This window comes from Taudactylus pleione, unplaced genomic scaffold (assembly GCF_031769625.1).
Source record: "Taudactylus pleione unplaced genomic scaffold, aTauple2 ptg000556l, whole genome shotgun sequence".
NCBI classification, from domain to species: Eukaryota; Metazoa; Chordata; class Amphibia; order Anura; family Myobatrachidae; genus Taudactylus; species Taudactylus pleione.
Window position 1 is genome coordinate 5,214,892 of NW_028284958.1, and position 21,712 is coordinate 5,236,603.

Genomic DNA, 21,712 nt, shown 5'->3' on the forward strand with positions numbered 1-21,712 from the left:
TTTTTTGTACATTTTTGTAAAAAAATCCAAATCCAAATCCAGTCACCGCAGTTTGGCAAATCCAAATCCAAAGCCAGACGACAAATTAGAACCAAATCCAAATCCGGCAAAAATGCGCACATCCCTATACTATATACTTGTCCTGCAATGTCATGTACTGTATGTCACTGTTTTCTTGTTCTGTTCAACTGTTTATGTACTTTTTCTGTACTTTGTTTATGTATGTAAGGCACTGCGGAATCCTTGTGGTGCCATATAAATAAAGGATAATAATAGTAATGCAACTATAGTAAATCATAACTGCATAAGCTTATAGTATGTAACAGTGGCGTAACTAGAGGCGTGCAGGGGGTTGAGGACCTCGTCGGGTGTCACCCTCTGTGGGGGTGACATCAAAATGCTGGATACTCCTTAGTGCCCGGGAGACAAGCCCAGTGATGATACTGGTATGAGATGCTCTGGCAGGTCCAGCTTTTGCTGTTCCTGGAGGGTAGGGCGAAAATGTAGGCAAGTATGCAATAAGTACCACTGGCTGGGCCTCAGTGAAGGATATCATACAGAGAGCATACAGAACAATTAAGAATGTTACATTAGTGTAAATTTGTTTAGTTTCTCATAGAAAACATGACCAAAATACATTCATATATTCTATTTCATAAAGGAATTTGGAATTAAACGTATCTGAATGACTTTTAAACTAACTTACACAGTTTCACAGAGTGATTCTGCTTTGCAGGAACAAGTAATACAAGACCTTCTCTGAAACTTATGGGATTACTGAATTGTCACCTCCTCATCTCTTTAAATTTGTCAGATAATTACAACCATGCATAAAATGAAAACACATATCCACTTTAAATAATATATTTTAGAAAACCCGTGTTGAAGTAGGGAACATTCGAGCACTACCCAGAGTACTATCACAAGTTTTTAACACTGCAGAATCTTTTTTTAATGTGATGCATCTGGGAAAGGAACACTTAAAATATGTCTTCCTCTGGCAGAAGATTCATATCATTATACAGCATCTATTATTGATGTTTATGGAGATAGAAATGCAGTCTTATACTTGTTTAATTAATAGCCTAAATTCAAGACATAGAAATTGATGCAAGCTGCTTGTGTTTCCAGAAGGTACAGCTGAAAGATCAAACTGTCTCTTACACTGGGATCAATTAAAGACAGGAGCTGAATTTCTAATGGATTCGGCACAGGAGAAACTATCATTGTTCAACCAGTGTCATCCCAAAAGCAAATTCCCTTTGTAATTTATACCTTGCTTCCTGCTGTATATCACACGGAACTGTGTGGAAACAAAGGTGACAGAATTTGCATTCTTATTCATCTAGGTGAATTAGAATTGTTCTACTACATAACTGCACCTGAATTTAACTAACCTTCTGATTCCCCTCAATTGTTTTTCTTGGGCTTCCAGGTTTCTTAAGGTGGATACACATTAGACAATATGTCGCCCGATCCGGCGGATAGGGCCGACAAATCATCCACATCGGCAATTGTGTACCCGCTATGAGCAACCATGAATGCTCCCATGGGGTCTTTCATCGCATGCTGCTCAGTCTGTCAATTGACAGATAAAGCAGTGTCAAACGACCACATTATATGTCATTCACCGCATCATGTGTCGGCCGGGTACACACATCGTGTAATGTGTAACCAGCATTACAGTTTCAGCCAAAAGCCAGGACTATGTAATACTGCAGGAAGGATGCGTGTGAGCAGCAGAGCCAGGGCCATAACTAGGGTAGTGCGACCAGTGCCATGACACAGGGCACCGCAGGGTAGGGGGCGCTGTTTGGGCCTGTCAATTTTCCTGTTTATTATCATTCTTACTTGTAGCTTCCTCTTCTTTTATCCCCAGCATCTCCTGGCCTCCCCTATCTCTTCCCTGGCCCTTCCGCATGAGGTGCACTATATTATGTCCCTATTTAAAAAATGCCAATGTTCTCTTTGGCACAGGGCACCAAAAAGTCTAGTTACGGCTCTGAGCAGAGCAATTCAGAATTTGTGGCTTTTGATTGGTTCTCTCACTCACTATCCACCATTTTAAAGTGGCAAAAATAAAAGATTTGTTGGTATTCTGCCAATTCTCTTGGCTGGAGCTAGAGAGGTTACTGCATACAGCTGTTTTTCCTGGGGTCCCAGATAGCTAATTGACAGTATAATAAAATATAGCTGGTTGTGGTGATGCAGCTTTACATAGATAGATGATATGAGCTATTTATTCTTCACAAACAATCTTTGTGAAGAATAAATTTACATTTATAGACAAACATAGCAATCTTTTCGCATTAGCTCCACCTGCGTTTGGGGTAGAGTGGCCCTTAAATAAATATCACTATTTTACATACATACATTTGTACATAATAACTTAGTTAACTTAACAGAAATATAAATGTCAATTTATGTACAAAATAAGTGTATACTGTAATTGGTCAGTATGGATGTCAGAATTGCCCAATAATTTTTTTACCACAATAAGTACTTTACATCATTTCATGGCTATTGAGATGCTTTTCACTTTGGTGTGTGTTCTCTATTCACTAACAGTGTTGATAATTTATTTTCAGAAGCTGGGAACCAAAAGTATGTATGGAAGACTAAACAGAATTAAAAAAGAAAACTAAACAATAATTAAATTAATAGCAGCCATTTTACTTTCATTATTTCACTTTTACCCACAGTGCACAGTGGCCCTGATTCAGAGCCGGACATTTTTTTTCAGAGCCAGCCTCCTGGCCGCTCGCTAAGCTGTGGGTGACCACCCACAGCTTTAACGATCGGCCAGGTGATTGTCACGTTGGTCGCGACCATCGCGACCATCGGGCTTGAAACGAGACCCTTGTGGGAGGGTGTCGTCATTCGCGAGCCCCAGTGAGCTTCCGGCTCTAATACAGCCGGAAGCTCACTACTGAGGCCGCCCCCAAACGGCAGGCGTTCCTTCGGGACACAATCGACAGCAGCCCCTTTTTGGTGTGAGACCCGTAGTAACGGAGTGCCCGCCGCTGGCTGGGTCTCGCACATGCGCAGGCCGGTGTGCGCATGTGCAGTGGGGGACCATCAACCTGCTTGCGAGCGCTGTGCGCTCGCGAGCGGGTCTGAATCAGGCCCAGTGTTTTGAAGTAACAGGCTCTATTACAATATTGTAGTACATACTAGATTTGCTAATAACAAAACGTTTTATCATGGAAAATTGTTAAAATGAACCGAAGGTGTACTTAATTTATCTTACAGAGATAAAGAGCAGAAGTGCACACTTAACACAATTACAATGGAAAGTATAGAGACTAACTAAAACTTCATCCTTCACACCACTTTATCAATTGAAATAACATGGCCCCTACTGCAAGTTATTACAGAAACCACAATTTACCTCAGATTTCCATGACTTTATAAAGAACCAAAGGACTAGACCAGAAGGTGACTTATAATACCTTCTAATATCTGGAGATAAATTATCCCATATCAAATACACACATGATCCCCAATGTAAACAGCTGTACTACCATTATTTATTCATAATCTAATTACTGTCCATTGTAAAACTACTCTGTTAACAATCTACCTAATGAAAAGACAGAGATCGTTTCCTTACTTTCCATTGATGACACCATCTGGATTAAGCATTGGGATGATTTTGAAGATGAACATTTCCCTCAGGATCTCTGCGATAGGGTCACTGCTAGTGAGAAATTCCAATGTCCCCTTCATCACCCAGCTGGCATTGCTCTCACCCGGGTGTACCCGAGCTGTAAGCACCATATATTGTCGACCACCTGCAACAAGTACAATACTAATTTCACATACAGAAAAGAATGCTGTCGTCTTTCTATTTCTAATAACAAATAATTAAATAATTTTCTTTCCAATACAAAATTACTATTATAAACTTTTTTGCTTGTTCACCATATTAATAAAAGCTAAAGAACCCCTCAATTTATCTGCCCAGTGGGTGGTGGACTGTACTGGCACTTCCTGATCACAGCAGATCGGATGTTTTAGAGATACAGAATGGTTTGCTTATCCCCAGAGTTACATTGTAAATAGTTTGTAAAGTTACAGTACAGGTTGAGTCTCCCATATCCAAAATGCTGGGGACCAGGGGTATTTTGGATATCGGAATACTCCGTATTTTGCAATATTTGCATAAAATAATTATATATCTTGGGAATGGGACCCAAATCTAAACACAGAATGTATTTATTTTTTATATACACCTTATACACACAGCCTGAAGGTCATTTTATACTATATATTTAATTATTTTGTGCATCAAAAAAAGTTTGTGTGCATACATGAAATTCATTTGTTTCGTATACACCTTATACACACAGCCTGAATGTTATTTTATACTATATTTTTAATAATTTGTGCTTTAAACAAAGTTTGTATACATTGAACCATCAGAAAGAAAAGTTTTCACTTTCTCAGTCATGCTAAAAATATTCCGTATTTCGGAATATTCCGTATTTCGGAATATTTGGATATGGGAGACTCAACCTGTAGTATGGCTGGAAAAAGACACAGGTACAGAATATAAAGTTCATATCGTTGCATCCAGAAAAAGGCAAAACACAAAGGACATCAATTGTCAATTATAGCCTTACACACATTTTTTGCATTGACTTTGAATATATTTAATCATACAAAGTAGGTCACCTCTAAAGAACCTTTTATTCACAGTAAATAAGCCTTGTTATTCTAACCTCCTTCTATAGTTTAACCCCTCCATGTCCTTTATTAATGAGTTTGCCAAGCTATGAAGTCTCTGTAGTTCTACATCCTTATTACAGTGCAGTGTCCAAAACTGCACCCCATATTCAAGATTCCTGCTGTAATACATTACAAATATATTTATCCCAGTGTAAATATGATCCATGTATAACGAACTACCAGTGGCGTAACTACAGGGTGGCTAGATTGGCAAATGTCCAGGGGCCCACAAGGTAAAGGGGGTCCACCGCCGCTCACCCTGCAGGCTGTACAGCGACTCTAAGCATCCTAAAGACACTTGGAGTGGTGCAGCAGTCCCCAAACTCACCTGGGAGTGTACACCCCGTCGCCCATAGGCAAACGCAGGGGGTGTTTCCATCTGCCTGGAAACCCCCCTCCCCAGCCCACACCATGACCACAATAGAAATGGTAATATAATGGAATGTTACTAGTGCTGCATGTTCTTCTCAGTGTCACAAATGAAATGATTAGCACCAACTGTGGATCTTTTACAATGTGTCAGCCAGTAATAAATATACCTGTGCACCAACTAGGAGATGTGGAAAACATGCACTGTTAGGGGTGCACTGCTATAGACCATCAATAGGATTAATAAAATTAATACTGTTTAATAATACACTATCCAGTACATAAGGAGACTGATATGTACATATATGTCCAGGGTAGTGCTAAGTTCTTCTGCTGCTCCCCCAGGTTCCCAGACTTGCTCCAATGCTCTGGAATGATGCACACATCTGAGAAAAAACATTCTGCTCACACAGGATGGACCTTCTGCCACATATAATGGCTTACTGTGATCGCTGGTCCTGTATATGCTGGAATTATGCAACACAATACACTTTGTATGATGCATATTAAAGCTGGATAAATGCTAATTATGCCCTCTTCATGGACTGGCCACACTCACTCTAAAATTAAGCATTTGGAAACCCCCCTCTAGATATCCTGTGTTTGCCACTGACGCCCACAGCACACCTGCTGCTATGAGTGGCCAGAATGCAACAGTGTGCGCTGCCACTGCCACTACCACCACCACCACCACCACCACTGGGAACGCACTGGGGACGAGCAATGGGAACAGAGAGAGGTGATTGGCTGGCCATTGCATGCTGGGCTGAGTGAGGAGGAGATGAGCCAAGGCATGTACAACACTGCTGCTGTGGATGGAGATGATGAACGAACAGCAAAGTTCAAAAGAGGTAGGTGATTACTAGCAGGAGCAGGATTATTATACATTCAGGTGCTGCTGGGTATGAAGTGACGTGTTAGTGATTGGGAATCACATCGACCCTGTTACGTATTTCCAATATGCATGATCCAGAAATTGTGCGGATATGATAAAACATGTAGACCTAAGGATTTATAAAAATCAAATAGGAGGCCCACCTTGAGAGCTTGCCAGGGACCTCCAAGCCTCTAGTTATGCCCCTTATAACTACCCTTTGTCTTCTATTCTCCAATCTGCTCTTTATCCATTTACATACTTTCTCTTTAGGTCTAGTACCAGACTGATTTGGTAAAGGACCTCAGTATTGCCATTTGTCCATTTAGATCCAAAATATGGGCAACCAGATGAGCAGCTCTCTGACAAATTGCACAGCTGAATTTACCCAAGCATGGTTGTTCCAGAAGTGCATACAAGATGTACACTGGATGGCATTACCAATCATAGAGCACACACTGACTCCAGTTTACTAACGCTATACAAGATATCATTTTCTAAAAAGTAAGTTCTGAGTACTAATTACAATACAACTAATTAATGCAATACAGGTTGAGTCTCTCATATACAAAATGCTTGGGACCAGGGGTATTTTGGATAATGGAATATTCCGTATTTTGGAATAATTGTATATCATAATGAGATATCTTGGGAAAAGGACCCAAATACACACACAATATGCATTTTTGTGTTATATACACCTTATACACACAGCCTGCAGGTAATTTTATACAATATATTCAATAATTTTGTGGCTCAAACAAAGTTTGTGTACAGAAATGAAATTCATTTATGTTTCATATACACCTTAAACACACCTGAAGGTCATTTTATACAATATGTTTAATAATTTGTGCTTTAGACAAAGTTTGTGTACATTGAACCATTAAAAATGAAAGGTTTCATTATCTTAGTCATGACAAAAAAATTCCGTATTTCGGAATATTCCGTATTTCGGAATATTTGCATATGAGAGACTCAACCTGTACAGTATTGTAACATTAGAGAATATACAGGTAGAGAACCAATAGTCTACATGCTTAGAATGTAAAAGTTTAAAATATATATACAGTATAAAAAAGAAGATCAAATAAAAGTTCAAAAAGACATCACATCATTTTGAAAAAACTTACCACAAAGTAGAAAAATAAATTATTTTCATACTTGTTTTGAAGTATGTGTTTAACAACTACAATTAAATTAAAATTATGAATTCATATAAAAAATGATTGGTGTTCCTATTAAATATCTTGGACATTTCCCTTCCGTTTATTGCCATTTTAACCACAAATAGGAAGTCTGGGGTACTTCCCATGATCTCAACAATGGGCTCGATCCAATTACCCGCGATGATCTCTCAGGCGAGTCATCGCAGCCTGATTTTGCATAAAAGTGCTCATAGCCCCTTATGGCTCAGAGAAAAATTATGCGAGTTCACGCTCGGAGCGGACCATGAGGGGTGTGAAATGCGATGCTGTTGCCAGTGTTTTAACGTCATGGCAATAACACATCGCACCCTTCAAAAACTATTGGATTGACCCCAATGTCTAAAATAATTTTAGTTACAGTAGAGTAGGGATCTTCAATTGTTTTTCATACTAGATGGGATGCCTGGAAATGCCAGGGTTGAAGACTGTACAACTGCAGCCTTTATTTTTTTACATTGTCCTCATCTATAACCCCATTCCATTGATCGTGAAAATGACCCCACTGTTTGCTAACATACTTAGAAACAGTGGCTTAACTACCATGGTTATAAGGGGTGTGACTGCTATGGTGCCCGAGCTGTCTCTGTGGCCTGCCGCTCCCCCTGCACCCACTCATGCACACAAGGTGGGCAGGTCCAGTCAGGGCCATCGAGTGGGGCACAGGTGTCAGCAATGTTGGTTTGGTGCTGGCCCACCAGCTGATTACAGTTGGCACACTGGCAGGCAGTCATGGAGTGACAGCGCTGCCGGTCACAAACCAATCAGAGCTCATGGACTGGCAGCCAATCAGCAGTGGTGGCTCCTGATTGGCTGCTGATCCATGAGCTCCTATTTGTTCACGACCGGTGTTAGCTTCAAATTGCTCTGGCACTGTCTGTCCATGTCTGCCACTGCCTGCCAGTGCACAAGTAGTAATTAGCTGGCGGCCCGGCCCCAAGTCCAAACTTGCTGGCTGCTGATTGCGCACAGGGAGAAGTGAGAGGCTGCTGCAGTGTCATGGGGAGGTGAGTTGCTGGGGGGACATAGGCCTTCATTCAGAGGCAGTCGCAAGAAGTGACCTCTCGCTCTGAATGAGGGCAGTCGCTTGTAATTTTAAGTGCGGCCTCCTGGTCGCTAGCTAAGCTGTGGGCTACCACCCACAGCTTTAGCGACCGACCAGGGTGATGGTCGCGATGGTCAAGACCATCGCGACCATCGGGGCTTGCGACGAGACCCTAAGGTTGGGTCTGGGCACCCGCAAACCCCAGGGAGCTTCCTGCTCTGATCGAGCAGGAAGCTCCCCACTGACATCACTGCTGATGTCAGTGCGGCCGCCCACAAAATGGCAGGCGTTCCGTCAGGAGCAAGGAGGGGGGGGGGTGCTATTTAATTGGATTTACCAAGCTTGGCCAAGGTAGTTGACTCCATCTCCAATATCTGCTGCAGAACCCCCATTATACATACAGAGGATTTAATGGGTATCCCCACGAAATGTAATTTTTCAGAGACTTAGAACTTAAAAGTTAATCCTGCAATACATAACAGAACAAAACTTACGTAACGATAAAATACTGATTTATGGAACATGTTTCTTGTCACTTGTCTGTTTCATTTGGTCCTCTAGTTGTAATTATATTTACAGTATATAGCAGATTACTTATTGGCTGTTGTCTTGCTTGACGGCTCCCTCACCTTTTCTCTCCTCTTGCTCAGTCTAGGCCTAAAAACAGTCCGGCTGGTACTTTTTGTGAATTGATTCCATCTTACATTATTTTGTGAAGACCTATTTTGCAAAGTGGAAAATGTAATGTTTTCATGCTAGAGAAGTGCTGGCCCATTTTTAAGTAGGTTAAAGTATGCTTAGCTACTTTTTTCTGTGCCCCGGGGGGAAAGTTTCGAGACGGGAGATGAAGGTGGTTATTGTGGGGCAGGGGTGGAGCAAATCATGTAATTATGTCCCACCCCTCTGTAGCATCACACAGATGGGGCAGGGCCATGGTGATGCAATTCTCAGCAAATCACATTTCACTAAGAAGTGGGTAGGATGAGGGAGGCCGACCTGATCTCCTGGGAGTCCCGGGGACTTTGCAAAGTTTAGGAGTGTACTGGACATTCCAAAAGACAGATGAGTATGGTTAAAAAAAAAAGCAGGACTACTGGACCTTATAATTGCTTTCTTTCCTCAGACTTACTAATTACATGATATAAAACAGACAAACAGCTACATAGATTCTGTATAAATCAGGCCTTGAGGAAGCCTACCCACTTCTCAGTGTGCTGACTGGAAATAAATGTAAACTATTAGACTTTCACCCTCTTTCTTCCCTGTTGGCCTTCTGTGTATGATCCTGTTCATTACAGCTTGCAATTTATAAAAGATTAAAGCAAGTAGATAAAGCAGGTGTATCTATGCACCCGCTGTAAATATCTCATAGGGAATGTAAATTGAATATTGCTCAAGAGGGCCAGAAACTTACTGGAGCTAAATGTATAACCAGCTAATAGCTGAATGTATAATAATGTATTATACTAATTGGGCTTATTATAAAACCATTCAGCCACTTTCAAAATATAGCGATCATCAATTAACATGTAATTAGATACTGAACATTTTTTGAACATCTATGTAGTCAGCATACTGAAAGTGAATTATATATTTGCTTCATTTGGAAGATCGCATTTTAAAGAAAAAAATGTACCATAGTTAAAACCAACTACGTTTTCTGAAAATACAAAATATACTTTAGTTAAAGATCCATACATTTTAAATGTGTGTGTTTCCAATGTAAAAGGTAGTTGCCAATAACATAGGTGCCATCAGGGCAGCATTGGTGTCCGTATGAGGGAGGACAGAAGGGACTCGTCTGAAAACCCGCAGCCAGGGGAGACCTGCTCAGCCAGAAGACAGTTGGGCCACCTGCCTGATCAACATTTATATAAAGTGGAACCTCTGCAGCATATACTGCACTGAGGTGCAACCCAGCGTGTTGACGTTACTCAGTTGTGGAGATAGAGGTGGCTTATGCTACCGGGATTGGCAGTTTATTGTGTGAGTTGCATGGACAGGGACTAAAACATTAATTGGCGATTGTCAATGTCTATAGTAAGGATATAGCTACTTTGGTATTAGACCGCCTCAATGAGGTGCAAGTACCCTAGACCATGTGTAGGGCGCACACAGGCTTGTCACTACTGGTGCATCCAATTCTGCTAAAGAGGAGGTACTCGGGGGATACTGTCAAAACTTCAGTTGATTAATTAGATATAGAAAAATTACATATTTCATACTATTCAAACTCCTGAGAAGAGATGGACCATTGACAAGAATATAGGCATGACTGGTCCTTATGTATAATTTGGAGGACTAGAAGTTGTGGCACTAATATAAAAATGTATTGTAAGCTTATATATGAAGGGAAATAAATGTATGGCCCTATAGTCTGCATGAGTGTTGTAATGAAATTTATCACTCTTAGGGGTCTATTCATTATGTTAATTATTGGGATACCGGCAAACCCCGATAATTAACATTCTACCTCGTGGCCAACGCTGGAGACAGCTGATCCGAAAATTAGCTGTCCCCCCATATGTTTTCACTGCTACTTTTGTAGCAGTGAAACATAGCAAAAAACCCCGGTGACCGGCAGAAGGAGCAGGACAAGGGTGGAGGGATCCGAAGGGGTCTTTGCAACTTGTGACTCCTGCGCATAGGGAAGAAGTGGGGTAAGCACCGTGTGCGGGAGCAAACAGCAGCTGAAGGTGGCGATTGCTCCTGCAGTCAAGCTCCAAAAATATTGTATTTTCGGAGATTGATGAATTTAGGTCCCCATACTCATGTATGTGGACAGCGGGCCACTTCGGAAGTGATAGGTAAGCAGGAGATATCTGTTTATTTTCACCTGCTTTTGTAGAAATTAAGTGATAATAAATAGACCCCTTAGTCATTGTAACACTATACATTTAACTAAAGCAAATTGTTCGTCATTACCATCTGCTGGACTGCTTACTATAAACCATACGTGACAGAGTTTCGCTTACGGGTACTGGCTACATTCATCCCAGAGCCAGGTCATCCATTAAGCAAACTACAGTAGGCTTCTGGCTAGGGGCCAGTGGACACTGGGTGCAGAGCTGGACTAAGGAGGGGGGATGAACAGCTAGAGCCTGATCAATCATGGAGCTTATCAGACTTCAGTCTAGGGCTCCAACCTTAGGGGGGATGTGGGGGGGAAGGTACAAATTGCATCCCCAACCCATCTAACCTGTTATGGTATCAAAGCTGATATACTTATTACACAATCATGTGTCTTGCTCCCTGCAGCTTCTGGGCTGAAGATGTCTTTTAATGAAACTGCATGGCAACAACGCTTTCAGAATGTGCAGAGGAGTTGAGAGGAGCAACCAGGGCTACATAGCTTGTCTTATTCTCAGTGGCATAACTAGGGTATTTGGAGCCCAGGGCAATTGAAAAATGGAGCCCATCCCCCTTTATGTGCGCGGTGAAATAGGGCGTGGTCACAAGAGGCGTGGCCACTGAAAAATGGGGCGTGTCTACATGACACACACCCCTTTCTTGTCACTGGGAAAATTTATTTCCATATGCACCTTAATGCAATGCCCCTTATACAGTCCCCCCTATGCAGTGCCCCTAGTAGTGGTCCCCCTTATGCATGCCCCTAGTAGTGCCCTTATACAGTACCCCCAGCATGCAATCCCCCCAGTAGTGGTCCCTCTTATGCAGGCCCCCCAGTAGTGCCCCTTATACAGTACCCCTAGTAGTGGTCCCCCTTATGCAGCCCCCAATTAGGTCCCCTTATACAGTGCCCCCAGTAGTGGTCCACCTTATGAAGGCCCCCAGTAGTGATCCTGTATTTGCAGTGCCCCTTACACAGTGCCCCAGTAGTGATCCCCTATATGCAGGCCCCCAGTAGTTATCCCCCTTATGCAGCGCCCCTTATACAGTGCCCCCAGGAGTGATCCCCCTTATGCAGGTCCCCAGTAGTGCCCCTTATACAGTGCCCCCAGAAGGTGTCCCCCTTATGCAGGCCCCCAGTACTTATGCCCCCATGCAGTGCCCCCTGTAGTGGTTCCCCATTTTCAGTGTCCCCCTGTAGTGGTCCTTCATGTGCAGTGCCCCAGTAGTAAGCCCCTTATTTAGTGCCCCCAGTAGTAGTCCGCCCTATACAGTGCCCTTTATATAGTGCACCCAGTAGTAGTCCCCCTCGATGCAGTGCCCCCAGTAGTAGACCCCCCAGTAGTGGTCCCCCATGATGCAGTGCCCCCAGTAGTAGTCCCCAGTAGTGGTCCCCCCAATGCAGTGCCCCCAGTAGTAGTTCCCCCCTGTAGTAGTCCCCAGTAGTCGTCCCCTCAATGCAGTGCCCCCAGTAATGTTCCCCCCCGAAGCAGTGCCCCCAGTAGTAGTCCCCTCCTTAGTAGTAGTCCCCAGTAGTGGTCCCCCCCCGATGCAGTGCCCCAGTGGCGGGCACCAGCACGGACTAGAAGGTCCGTCGCCTGGAGCGCAGCCCTGCTCCCTGCCTGAGCCTGCCCTCTACCCTCCCGCTAGCGCTATTGGGTAAGCGCTCAGGGGGAGAGAAGGGGCGCACCCATGCAGCACAGGATCGCACTGGGTGCCTGGAAGCCTAGCACCGGTCCTACTGCTAATTAAAACAAACACACAGCCGCAAGCCGGCGGCATTCTGTTACTGTGCGTAGTGCTGACCGAGGTCCGTTGAGACAGCACTATACTGAACTCGGTGTCCTGGACCATGGCCGGCGGCGCCCCCCGTGCCGCCGGTCCGATTGGTGCCCAGGGCGCACGCCCTGCTCGACCCCCCTTAGTTACGCCACTGCTTATTCTAGAATGCATAGAAGTGGAAGAAAGGTCAGTACTTGGCTGTAAGTCAGTTTACCCTACATAACATAGAAGTACTGAATTTGTTTTGAAAATAGGCGGAAGTGGGCAGAAAGAAGGATTCATACTAGGGGTGAGCGGGTTCGGACTTCTGAAATCCGAACCCCCTCGAGTCCCCCCGATCCGAGGCCGATCCAAGTCAGGCTCGACTTTTCCTGCCTGACTCGGATCTGAAATTGAGGCAAAACGTCATCATCCCTTCCGGGTCTCACAGGTTTTGGATTCTATATAAGGTACCTGCGTCGGCACCATTTTCTTACTCGGCTGAGGACAGTGAAGAGCGAGGGTGGGAGTTAGGGCTGGCTGGGCTGTGTAGTGTAGTGTAGTGTTGTGCTGTGCACCACTGTGCTGCTGTTGTCCATAGGGGCTGGGTCCACTCCTCCAAAGTCCATAGGGGCTGGCTGTGTTGTGCTGTGCTGCTGTTGTTCATAGGGGCTGTGTCCACTCCTCCAAAGTCCATAGGGGCTGGCTGTGTTGTGCTGTGCTGCTGTTGTCCATAGGGGCTGTGTCCACTCCTCCAAAGTCCATAGGGGCTGGCTGTGTTGTGCTGTGCTGCTGTTGTCCATAGGGGCTGTATCCACTCCTCCAAAGTCCATAGGAGCTGGCTGGACTGTGTTGTGCAGTCAGTTGTCCATAGGGGCTGTGTCCACTCCAAAGTCCTGTGCAGTGTCCCAGTCCTAAAGGGGTGCTGTAGTGTTGTCCAGGGGGTGCTCTGTCCATCAGGGGTGCTCCCCCCAAGTGCAAAAAAATTATATATTTTTTCTGTGTTTGTGAATTGTGTGCGCAGTAGCCGCACGTGCATCAACAAAGTAGTGCCAAGCGTGCGCCTGTGTCATAAGTAAAGGGCCAGCTGGCTTGAACGTTAAAGGGTGCTGTAACCCCCAAAGTGCACTCCAAACAAAATAAAATAATATTTCTGTGTTTGTGAATTGTGTGCACTGTGGCTGCACGTGCATCAACAAAGGAGCAGCACCAAGAGTGCGCCTGTGTCCCATAAGTAAAGAGCCAGCAGGCTTGTCCATTAAAGGGTGCTGTAACCCCCAAAGGGCACTCCAAACAAAATAAAAAATATATTTTTTTGTGTTTGTGAATTGTGTGCGCAGTAGCTGCACGTGCATCAACAAAGTAGTGCCAAGCATGTGCCTGTGTCATAAGTAAAGGGCCGGCTGGCTTGACCGTTTAAGGGTGCTGTAACCCCAAAGTGCACTCCAAACAAAATAAAAAAATATATTTTTTTGTGTTTGTGAATTGTGTGCGCAGTAGCCGCACGTGCATCAACAAAGTAGCGCCAAGCGTGCGCCTGTGTCCCATAAGTAAAGGGCCGGCTGGCTTGACAGTTAAAGGGTGCTGTAAACCCCAAAGTGCACTCCAAACAAAATAAAAAAATATTTTCTGTGTGTGAATTGTGTGCACTGTGGCTGCACGTGCATCAACAAAGGAGCAGCGCCAAGCGTGCGCCTGTGTCCCATAAGTAAAGGGCCGGCTGGCTTGTCTGTTAAAGGGTGCTGTAACCCCCAAAGGCCACTCCAAACAAAATAAAAAAATATTTTCTGTGTTTGTGAATTGTGTGCACTGTGGCTGCACGTGCATCAACAAAGGAGCAGCGCCAAGCGTGCGCCTGTGTCCGATAAGTAAAGGGCCGGCTGGCTTGTCCATTAAAGGGTGCTGTAACACCCAAAGGGCACTCCAAACAAAATAAAAAAATATTTTTTTTTGTGTTTGTGAATTGTGTGCGCAGTAGCCGCACGTGCATCAACAAAGTAGTGCCAAGCGTGCGCCTGTGTCATAAGTAAAGGGCCAGCTGGCTTGACCGTTAAAGGGTGCTGTAACCCCCAATGTGCACTCCAAACAGATTAAAAAAATATTTTCTGTTTTTGTGAATTGTGTGCACTGTGGCTGCACGTGCATCAACAAAGGAGCAGAGCCAAGCGTGCGCCTGTGTCCTATAAGTAAAGGGCCGGCTGGCTTGTCCGTTAAAGAGTGCTGTACCCCCAAAGGGCACTCCAAACAAAATAAAAAAATATTTTCTGTGTTTGTCACATGACGATGGAAGCCCTCCTCCCGCTAAAAAAATCAAACGAGTTAAACTGGCAAAAGCACAGCGAAGAGCTGTGCATTCTAAGAAGATATCACAAATCCCCAAGGAGAGTCCAAGTGTGGTGGTGGTTGCGATGCCTGAACTTCCCAGCACTGGACGGGAAGAGGTGGCTCTTTACACCATTTGCACGCCCCTTGCAAGTGCTGAAAGGAGCACCCACAGTCCACTTGCTGATATGCAAATTGAAGATGTCACTGTTGAAGTACAACAGGATGAGGATACTGGTGTAGCTGGCGCTGAGGAGGAAGTTGGCGAGGAGGATTCTGATGGTGATGTGGTTTATTTAAATCAGGCTCCGGGGGAGACAGTTGTTGTCCGTGGGATGAAAAAGCCCATCACGGTCATGCCTGGGCAGAAGACCAAACATTCCACCTCTTTGGTCTGGCAATATTTCTATCTAAATCCGGACAACAACTGTCTTGCCATATGTACCATATGTAAAGGTGAAATAAGTAGGGGTAGGGATGTTAACCACCTAGGAACATCCTCCCTTATACGGCACCTGCAGCGCGTTCATAAAAAGTTACTGTCAAGTTCAGAAACTTTGGCTAAGACCGTCAACAGTCCAGGGTCACCTAAATCCCGTTGTCCTGTTGTATCCAAGCGCCTGCAAATCACACCGTCAACTCCCTCCTCGTCAATTTCCTCCTTAGTCAGGATCGGAAGTAGTCCTGAAGGCCATGTCACTGGCATGACTGACTCTCCTATCCGGGATTCCTCTGGAGGATCCTGCATTGCTACGCCTACTGCTGCCGCTGCTGCTGCTGTTACTGCTGGGAGTCATTCATCATCCCAGAGAGGAAGTAGGAACACCACTACTTTTACTAAACAATTGACCCTCCAACAGTCCTTAGCGAGGAGGATGAAGTACGACAGCAGTCATCCTGAAGCAAAACGTATAACTGAGGCCTTGACTGCTATGTTGGTGTTAGACGTGCGTCCGGTATCCGCCATTAGTGCAGTGGGATTTAGACAATTGATGGAGGTAGTGTGTCCCCGGTTCCAAATCCCGTCTAGATTCCACTTCACTAGGCAGGCGATACCGAGTCTGTACAGAAACGTCAGAAAAAGTGTCCTCAGCGTCCTGAAAAATGTAGTTGTACCCAATGTCCACTTAACCACGGACATGTGGACAAGTGGAACAGGGCAGACTAAGGACTATATGACTGTGACAGCCCACTGGGTAGATGTATCACCTTACGCAGCAACAACAGCAGCGTCACCAGTAGCAGCATCTCAGAAACGCCAGCTCGTTCCAAGGCAGGCTACGCTGTGTATCACCGGTTTCAGTAAGAGGCACACCGCCGACAACCTCTTAGAGAAACTGAGGGAAATCATCGCCCAGTGGCTTACCCCACTTAGACTCTCCTGGGGATTTGTGATATCTGACAATGCCACCAATATTGTGCGGGCATTACATCTGGGCAAATTCCAGCACGTCCCATGTTTTGCTCACACAATAAACTTGGTGGTGCAGAATTTTCTGAAAAGCGACAGGGGCGTGCAGGAGACGCTTTGGGTGGCCTGAAAAATTTCTGGCCACTTTCGCCATTCAGCGACTGCGTGCCGAAGACTGGAGCGCCAGCAAACACTCTTGAACCTGCCATCACCTGAAGCAAGAGGTTGTGACGCAGTGGAACTCAACCCTCTAAATGCTTCAGAGGATTGAGGAGCAGCAAAAGGCCATTCAAGCCTATACATCCACCTATGACATAGACAAAGGAGAGGGTATGCACCTGACTCAAGCGCAGTGGAGAATGATTTCAGTGTTGTGCAAGGTTCTCCAGCCCTTCGAACTTGCCACACGTGAAGTCAGTTCAGACACTGCCAGCTTGAGTCAGGTCATTCCCCTGATCAGGCTTTTGCAGAAGCAGCTGGAGAAAGTGGAGGCGCTAAGAGGGAGCGATTCCGCTCTGCATGTGTGAAGCCCTTCATTCACTTTGCCAGGATTCCACGGTGGTCAATCTGTTGAAATCAGACCACTACATTTTGGCCACCGTGCTCGATCCTAGGTTTAAAGCTTATGTGGTGTCTCTCTTTCCGGCCGACACAAGCCTGCAGAGGTGCAAAGACCTGCTGGTGAAAACACTGTCAGCTGAAGCGGAATGTGATACGTCAACAGCTCCTCCTTCATTTTCTCCCGCAACTGGGGCTGCCAGGAAAAAACGTAGGTATCCTTAGCAACCCGCTGGCGGTGATGCAGGGCAGGCAGGACCAAGTTTGGACATCTGGTCCGGACTGAAGGACCTGGCAACAATATCTGACATGTCTATTGTCACTGCATATGATACTGTCACCATTGACAGAATGGTGGAGGATTACATCGGTGACAGCATCCAAGTAGGCATGTCAGACAGTCCGTACCTGTACTTGCAGGAAAAAGAGGCAATTTGGAGGCCCCTGTACAAACTGGCTCTATTTTACCTGAGTTGCCCCCCCTCCAGTGTGTACTCTGAAAGAGTGTTTAGTGCAGCCGGGAACCTTATCAGCGAAAGGCGTAGGAGGTTGCTTCCACAAAATGTGGAGAAGATGATGTTCAAAAAAATTAATTATCAACTCTTCCAGGGAGAACAGCCTCCAGAACGTACAGAGGGACCTGTGGTGGTGGATTCCAGCGTGGATGAGTTAATACTCTGTGAGGATGAGGATGTACACAACACTGAAGAGGGTGAGGAATCGGTGGATGAGGAGGAATAGGACATCTTACCTCCGTACAGCCAGTTTGTGCAGGGACAGATTAATGGCCAACTTTTTCGTGGGGACCCAAACTAACTAACCAATCATTTCAGCCACAGCCACGTGTGGCAGACCCTGGCGCTGAAATGATTGGTTTGTTAAAGTGTGCATGTCCTGTTTATACAACATAAGGGTGTGTGGGAGGGCCCAAGGACAATTCCATCTTGCACCTCTTTTTTTCTTTGCATTATGTACTGTTTGAGGCCTAGTTTTTCAAACTGCCATCCTGTCTGCCACTGCAGTGTCACTCCTAGATGGGCCACGTGTTTGTGCCGCCCACTCGTATCTCTTAGCATAGTCATCCAGCTACCTCGGTGCAACCTTTTGGACATAAAAACACTATTGTGAGTTGTGAGGTGTTCAGAATGGACTGGAAACGAGTGGAAATTAAGGTTATTGAGGTTAATAATAGCATAGGAGCAGAAAAACCCACAAGTTCTGTGATTTTAGCTGTTTTTATGCTTTTTTTCAAAAAAATACAGATCCAAAACACAAAACCCAGAACCCAAAACACAGAAGGGTGGCAAAACCAATCCAGATCCAAATCACGAAGAAAGATCCAGATCCAAAACCAAAACACGAAAAGTGGCCGGTGCCTACCCCTAATTCATACAAGTTGCTCTGATTTATAAAGTTTGGGGCTTGATGACTGCAAGTAACCTTAATTATTATTAATTTACATATCACATTTTGACAGCATTTCTGACATTGGTGCACCCCGTAGAAGGAGAGTGGGGCTCAGGATCAAAATTTGTCAAGGGACCCATGATTCCTATGGGAAGCCCTGCAGTACAGATAATATAATCTATAGTCCAATAGAATTGTGTGAAACTCCAGTACAGTAAATGTATTTGTATTGTATTTGTAAATGTATTTGCACTAATTCACCAGAATTTGGCCAGAATTGGGCAATCGATTCCACCATTTTCCACAAGTAGATTTTTTTTTTTTTGCATTGTTAATTCATTGTAGAGTATCTTCCCCCAGCCATTTCATTGACACTTTACGGTATTCTATTGAGTAATGACATATACAGAAAATAATTTGTGTTTTGCGGCAGTCACCGCGTTTGGATAAATACAGCGGCTGAGATCACAATATAATGTTTGTATATTTCTCCACTTAGGTAATGACATTACGAAATATACGAAGATCTTCCACTCGCTGTGACCAAACAAAGAAGACTACGGCAGTCCAACCGCAGGTTCAGACACATTGATGTACGAGCTGCACAATAACCAGCATAGCGTTGCCACATCTACCTATGGGACAGAAAAACAGCTATCTGCAGCCAAGACAGAAAGACAAGTTATCCAAAGAAGCAAGGCATATCTCCCAACTGTCCTGTATTTGGTGGGACAGTCCCGCTTTTCATGCACTGTCCCACTGTCCAACCAGCAGGCCAGTGTCCCGCACTGGGGTGTGGGGGGCGCTTTTACCTGCTGCTCTGCTAAACAGAGCAGGCCATGAATAGATGCCATGCGCATGCACATGGCATCTATTCAGTGGAGAGAGGGACTGGGGCATACCCAGCAGCTCCAGGAGTGCTGGGCATACCAACAGTAGGATGAAAATGGGGGGTGCTGTCATGGAATTTCCAGTGAGGGCACACCCCTTGCCATGAGGCCACATCGCCCTTTTTCAGAGAATGGAGGAGTCACCAAGTTACTAAAAACCCTCTAGATATTAGTGGCCATAGATTTGCCAGGAAGAACTTTTGGCTTGCATGGAAGGACACATTCTGAGCAGTATCTTTTTGCTTACATGGAATGACACAGTCTGTGCAGTAACTTTTTACTTATACGGCATGCAACATTCAACAGTAACTTTTTGCTGACATTGCACATATAGTTATATGCGTCCTGCAATATAATTATGCAAAAAGTTACTGCTCAGAGCGTGTCATGCCATGTAAGCAAATTCTGAGCAGTAACCTTTTACTTACATGGCATGACCCTCTCTGAGCAGTAACGTTTTAGTTACATGGCATGACCCACTCTGAGCAGTAATGTCTTGCTTACATGTCAGGACACACTCTGCGCAGTAACGTTTTACTTACATGGCATGACTCGCTCTGAGCAGTAACTTTTTGCTTATGCAGCATGCCACACTCAACAGTAACTTTTTGCTGACATGGCACATGTAGTTATATGTGTCCTGCCATAAAATTATGCAAAAAGTTACTGCTCAGAGCGTGTTGTGCCATGTAAGGAAATTCTGAGCAGTAACCTTTTGCTTACATGGCATGACCCTCTCTGAGCAGTAACGTTTTACTTACATGGCATGACCTGCTCTGAGCAGTAACCTTTTGTTTACATGGCATGACCAGCTCTGAGCAGTAATGTTTTACTTACATGGCATGACCCGCTCTGAGCAGTAACATTTACTTACATAGCATGACCCGCTCTGAGCAGTAACGTTTTACTTACATGTCTGGACACACTCTGGGCCTGATTCAGAGCCGGACGCTCTGACCAGAGCGCTCGCTCTGAATCAGGGCCCTCCTACTTAAAAATGGAGCGGCCTCTTGGACGCTCGCATAGCTGTGGGTGACCACCCACAGCTTATGCGAGCGTCCATGATGATGGTCGCGATGGTCAAGACCATCGTGACCATCGGGCTTGCGACGAGACCCTGCGGTAGGGTCTCGCTGCCGCAAGCCCTGGAGTGATTTTGGCTCTATCAGAGCCAAAATCACTCCCACTGACATCACTAGTGACGTGTGATGTCAGTGGGATGACTAGTGATGTCAGTGGGGCCGGACCCAGACGGCAGGTGTTCCCATGGGAACGCCTCCATCTGGTAGCCACGCCCCCGGCACGCCCACCACAGGGGGCGTGCTGTCACTCACCATCGACTGCACGCCCCCTTTGGTGCGAGACCCGGAGCGACAGCTTGGCTGCGCTGTCCGGGTCTCGCGCATGCGCACGACGGGGCTCCCTCCGTCGTGCGCATGCGCATTTGGGTACCATCGACCCGCTTGCGAGCGTCCTGCGCTCGCGAGCGGGTCTGAATGAGACCCTCTGTGCAGTAACGTTTTAAATAAAACTTTTCAGCCAATCATTTTCGCTTTTCAACTCAGCAAAAAATAAACATTCAAAATCTACTTTAAGGCCAAAATAAGTAATTGTCAGCTGCCAACCTATAGATTGACAACCATAAATTACATATCTGCCAGCAGTGCTGATTTAAATACTGGGGACCCTACTGCTATATTCAAAACAGGATTGTTTGAACAAACAGGTACACTAGTACGGTTAAGAAGTCTGAAGTTTAATAAGCACCTTCTGGAATATTTTATGATTGCAATCTGACCAAAAATACTAGAGAAAGTGTCTGTAAATGGTGCACTATATGATTAAAACATAATATTTAATAGTCAATTCAGAAAATATAGTAGATATTTTACATATATACAGGTATAAGAACAAACAGCAAAATATTTGTTAATAGATAGCAAAAAAATTAACATATTTTGTGTATTGAAAGAAAGTGAGTCAGAGATGTACGCTAATGCAATCGCAGCTGCAATTTCGCACGGGATATAGCTGCGAAAATATGCTAATGACTCATTTGCCGTCCAGTACTTACAGACGCCCACGGGAAGCATCTCACATTCGCCACTCATGCACAAAACCGGAAATATCGGAAACATCAGACGCAGATCAGGCGGCCATCAGCCTTCTGAGTAAGTCTGCATGTCTCCAGACACGCAGAGGGTATTCCTGCTGCGATCAAGGATGCAATGGCTAATTTATGAACGCTCAGAAACTAGTGTTTAAATGGTCCGAAATGCCTGTGTTTTT

At 44.8% G+C, this 21,712-nt stretch overlaps 1 protein-coding gene across 1 annotated transcript in view; it reads right to left on the bottom strand.

Annotated features, from left to right (window-relative positions):
* The window catches only part of AGBL1 (AGBL carboxypeptidase 1), a 676,305-nt gene that overhangs the window by 387,237 nt on the left and 267,356 nt on the right, over positions 1-21,712 (bottom strand). The window contains exon 18 of the mRNA XM_088452839.1: positions 3,614-3,794. Within this exon, the coding sequence (XP_088308965.1) occupies positions 3,614-3,794 (181 nt within the window). The remainder of the gene's footprint in view (positions 1-3,613; positions 3,795-21,712) is intronic.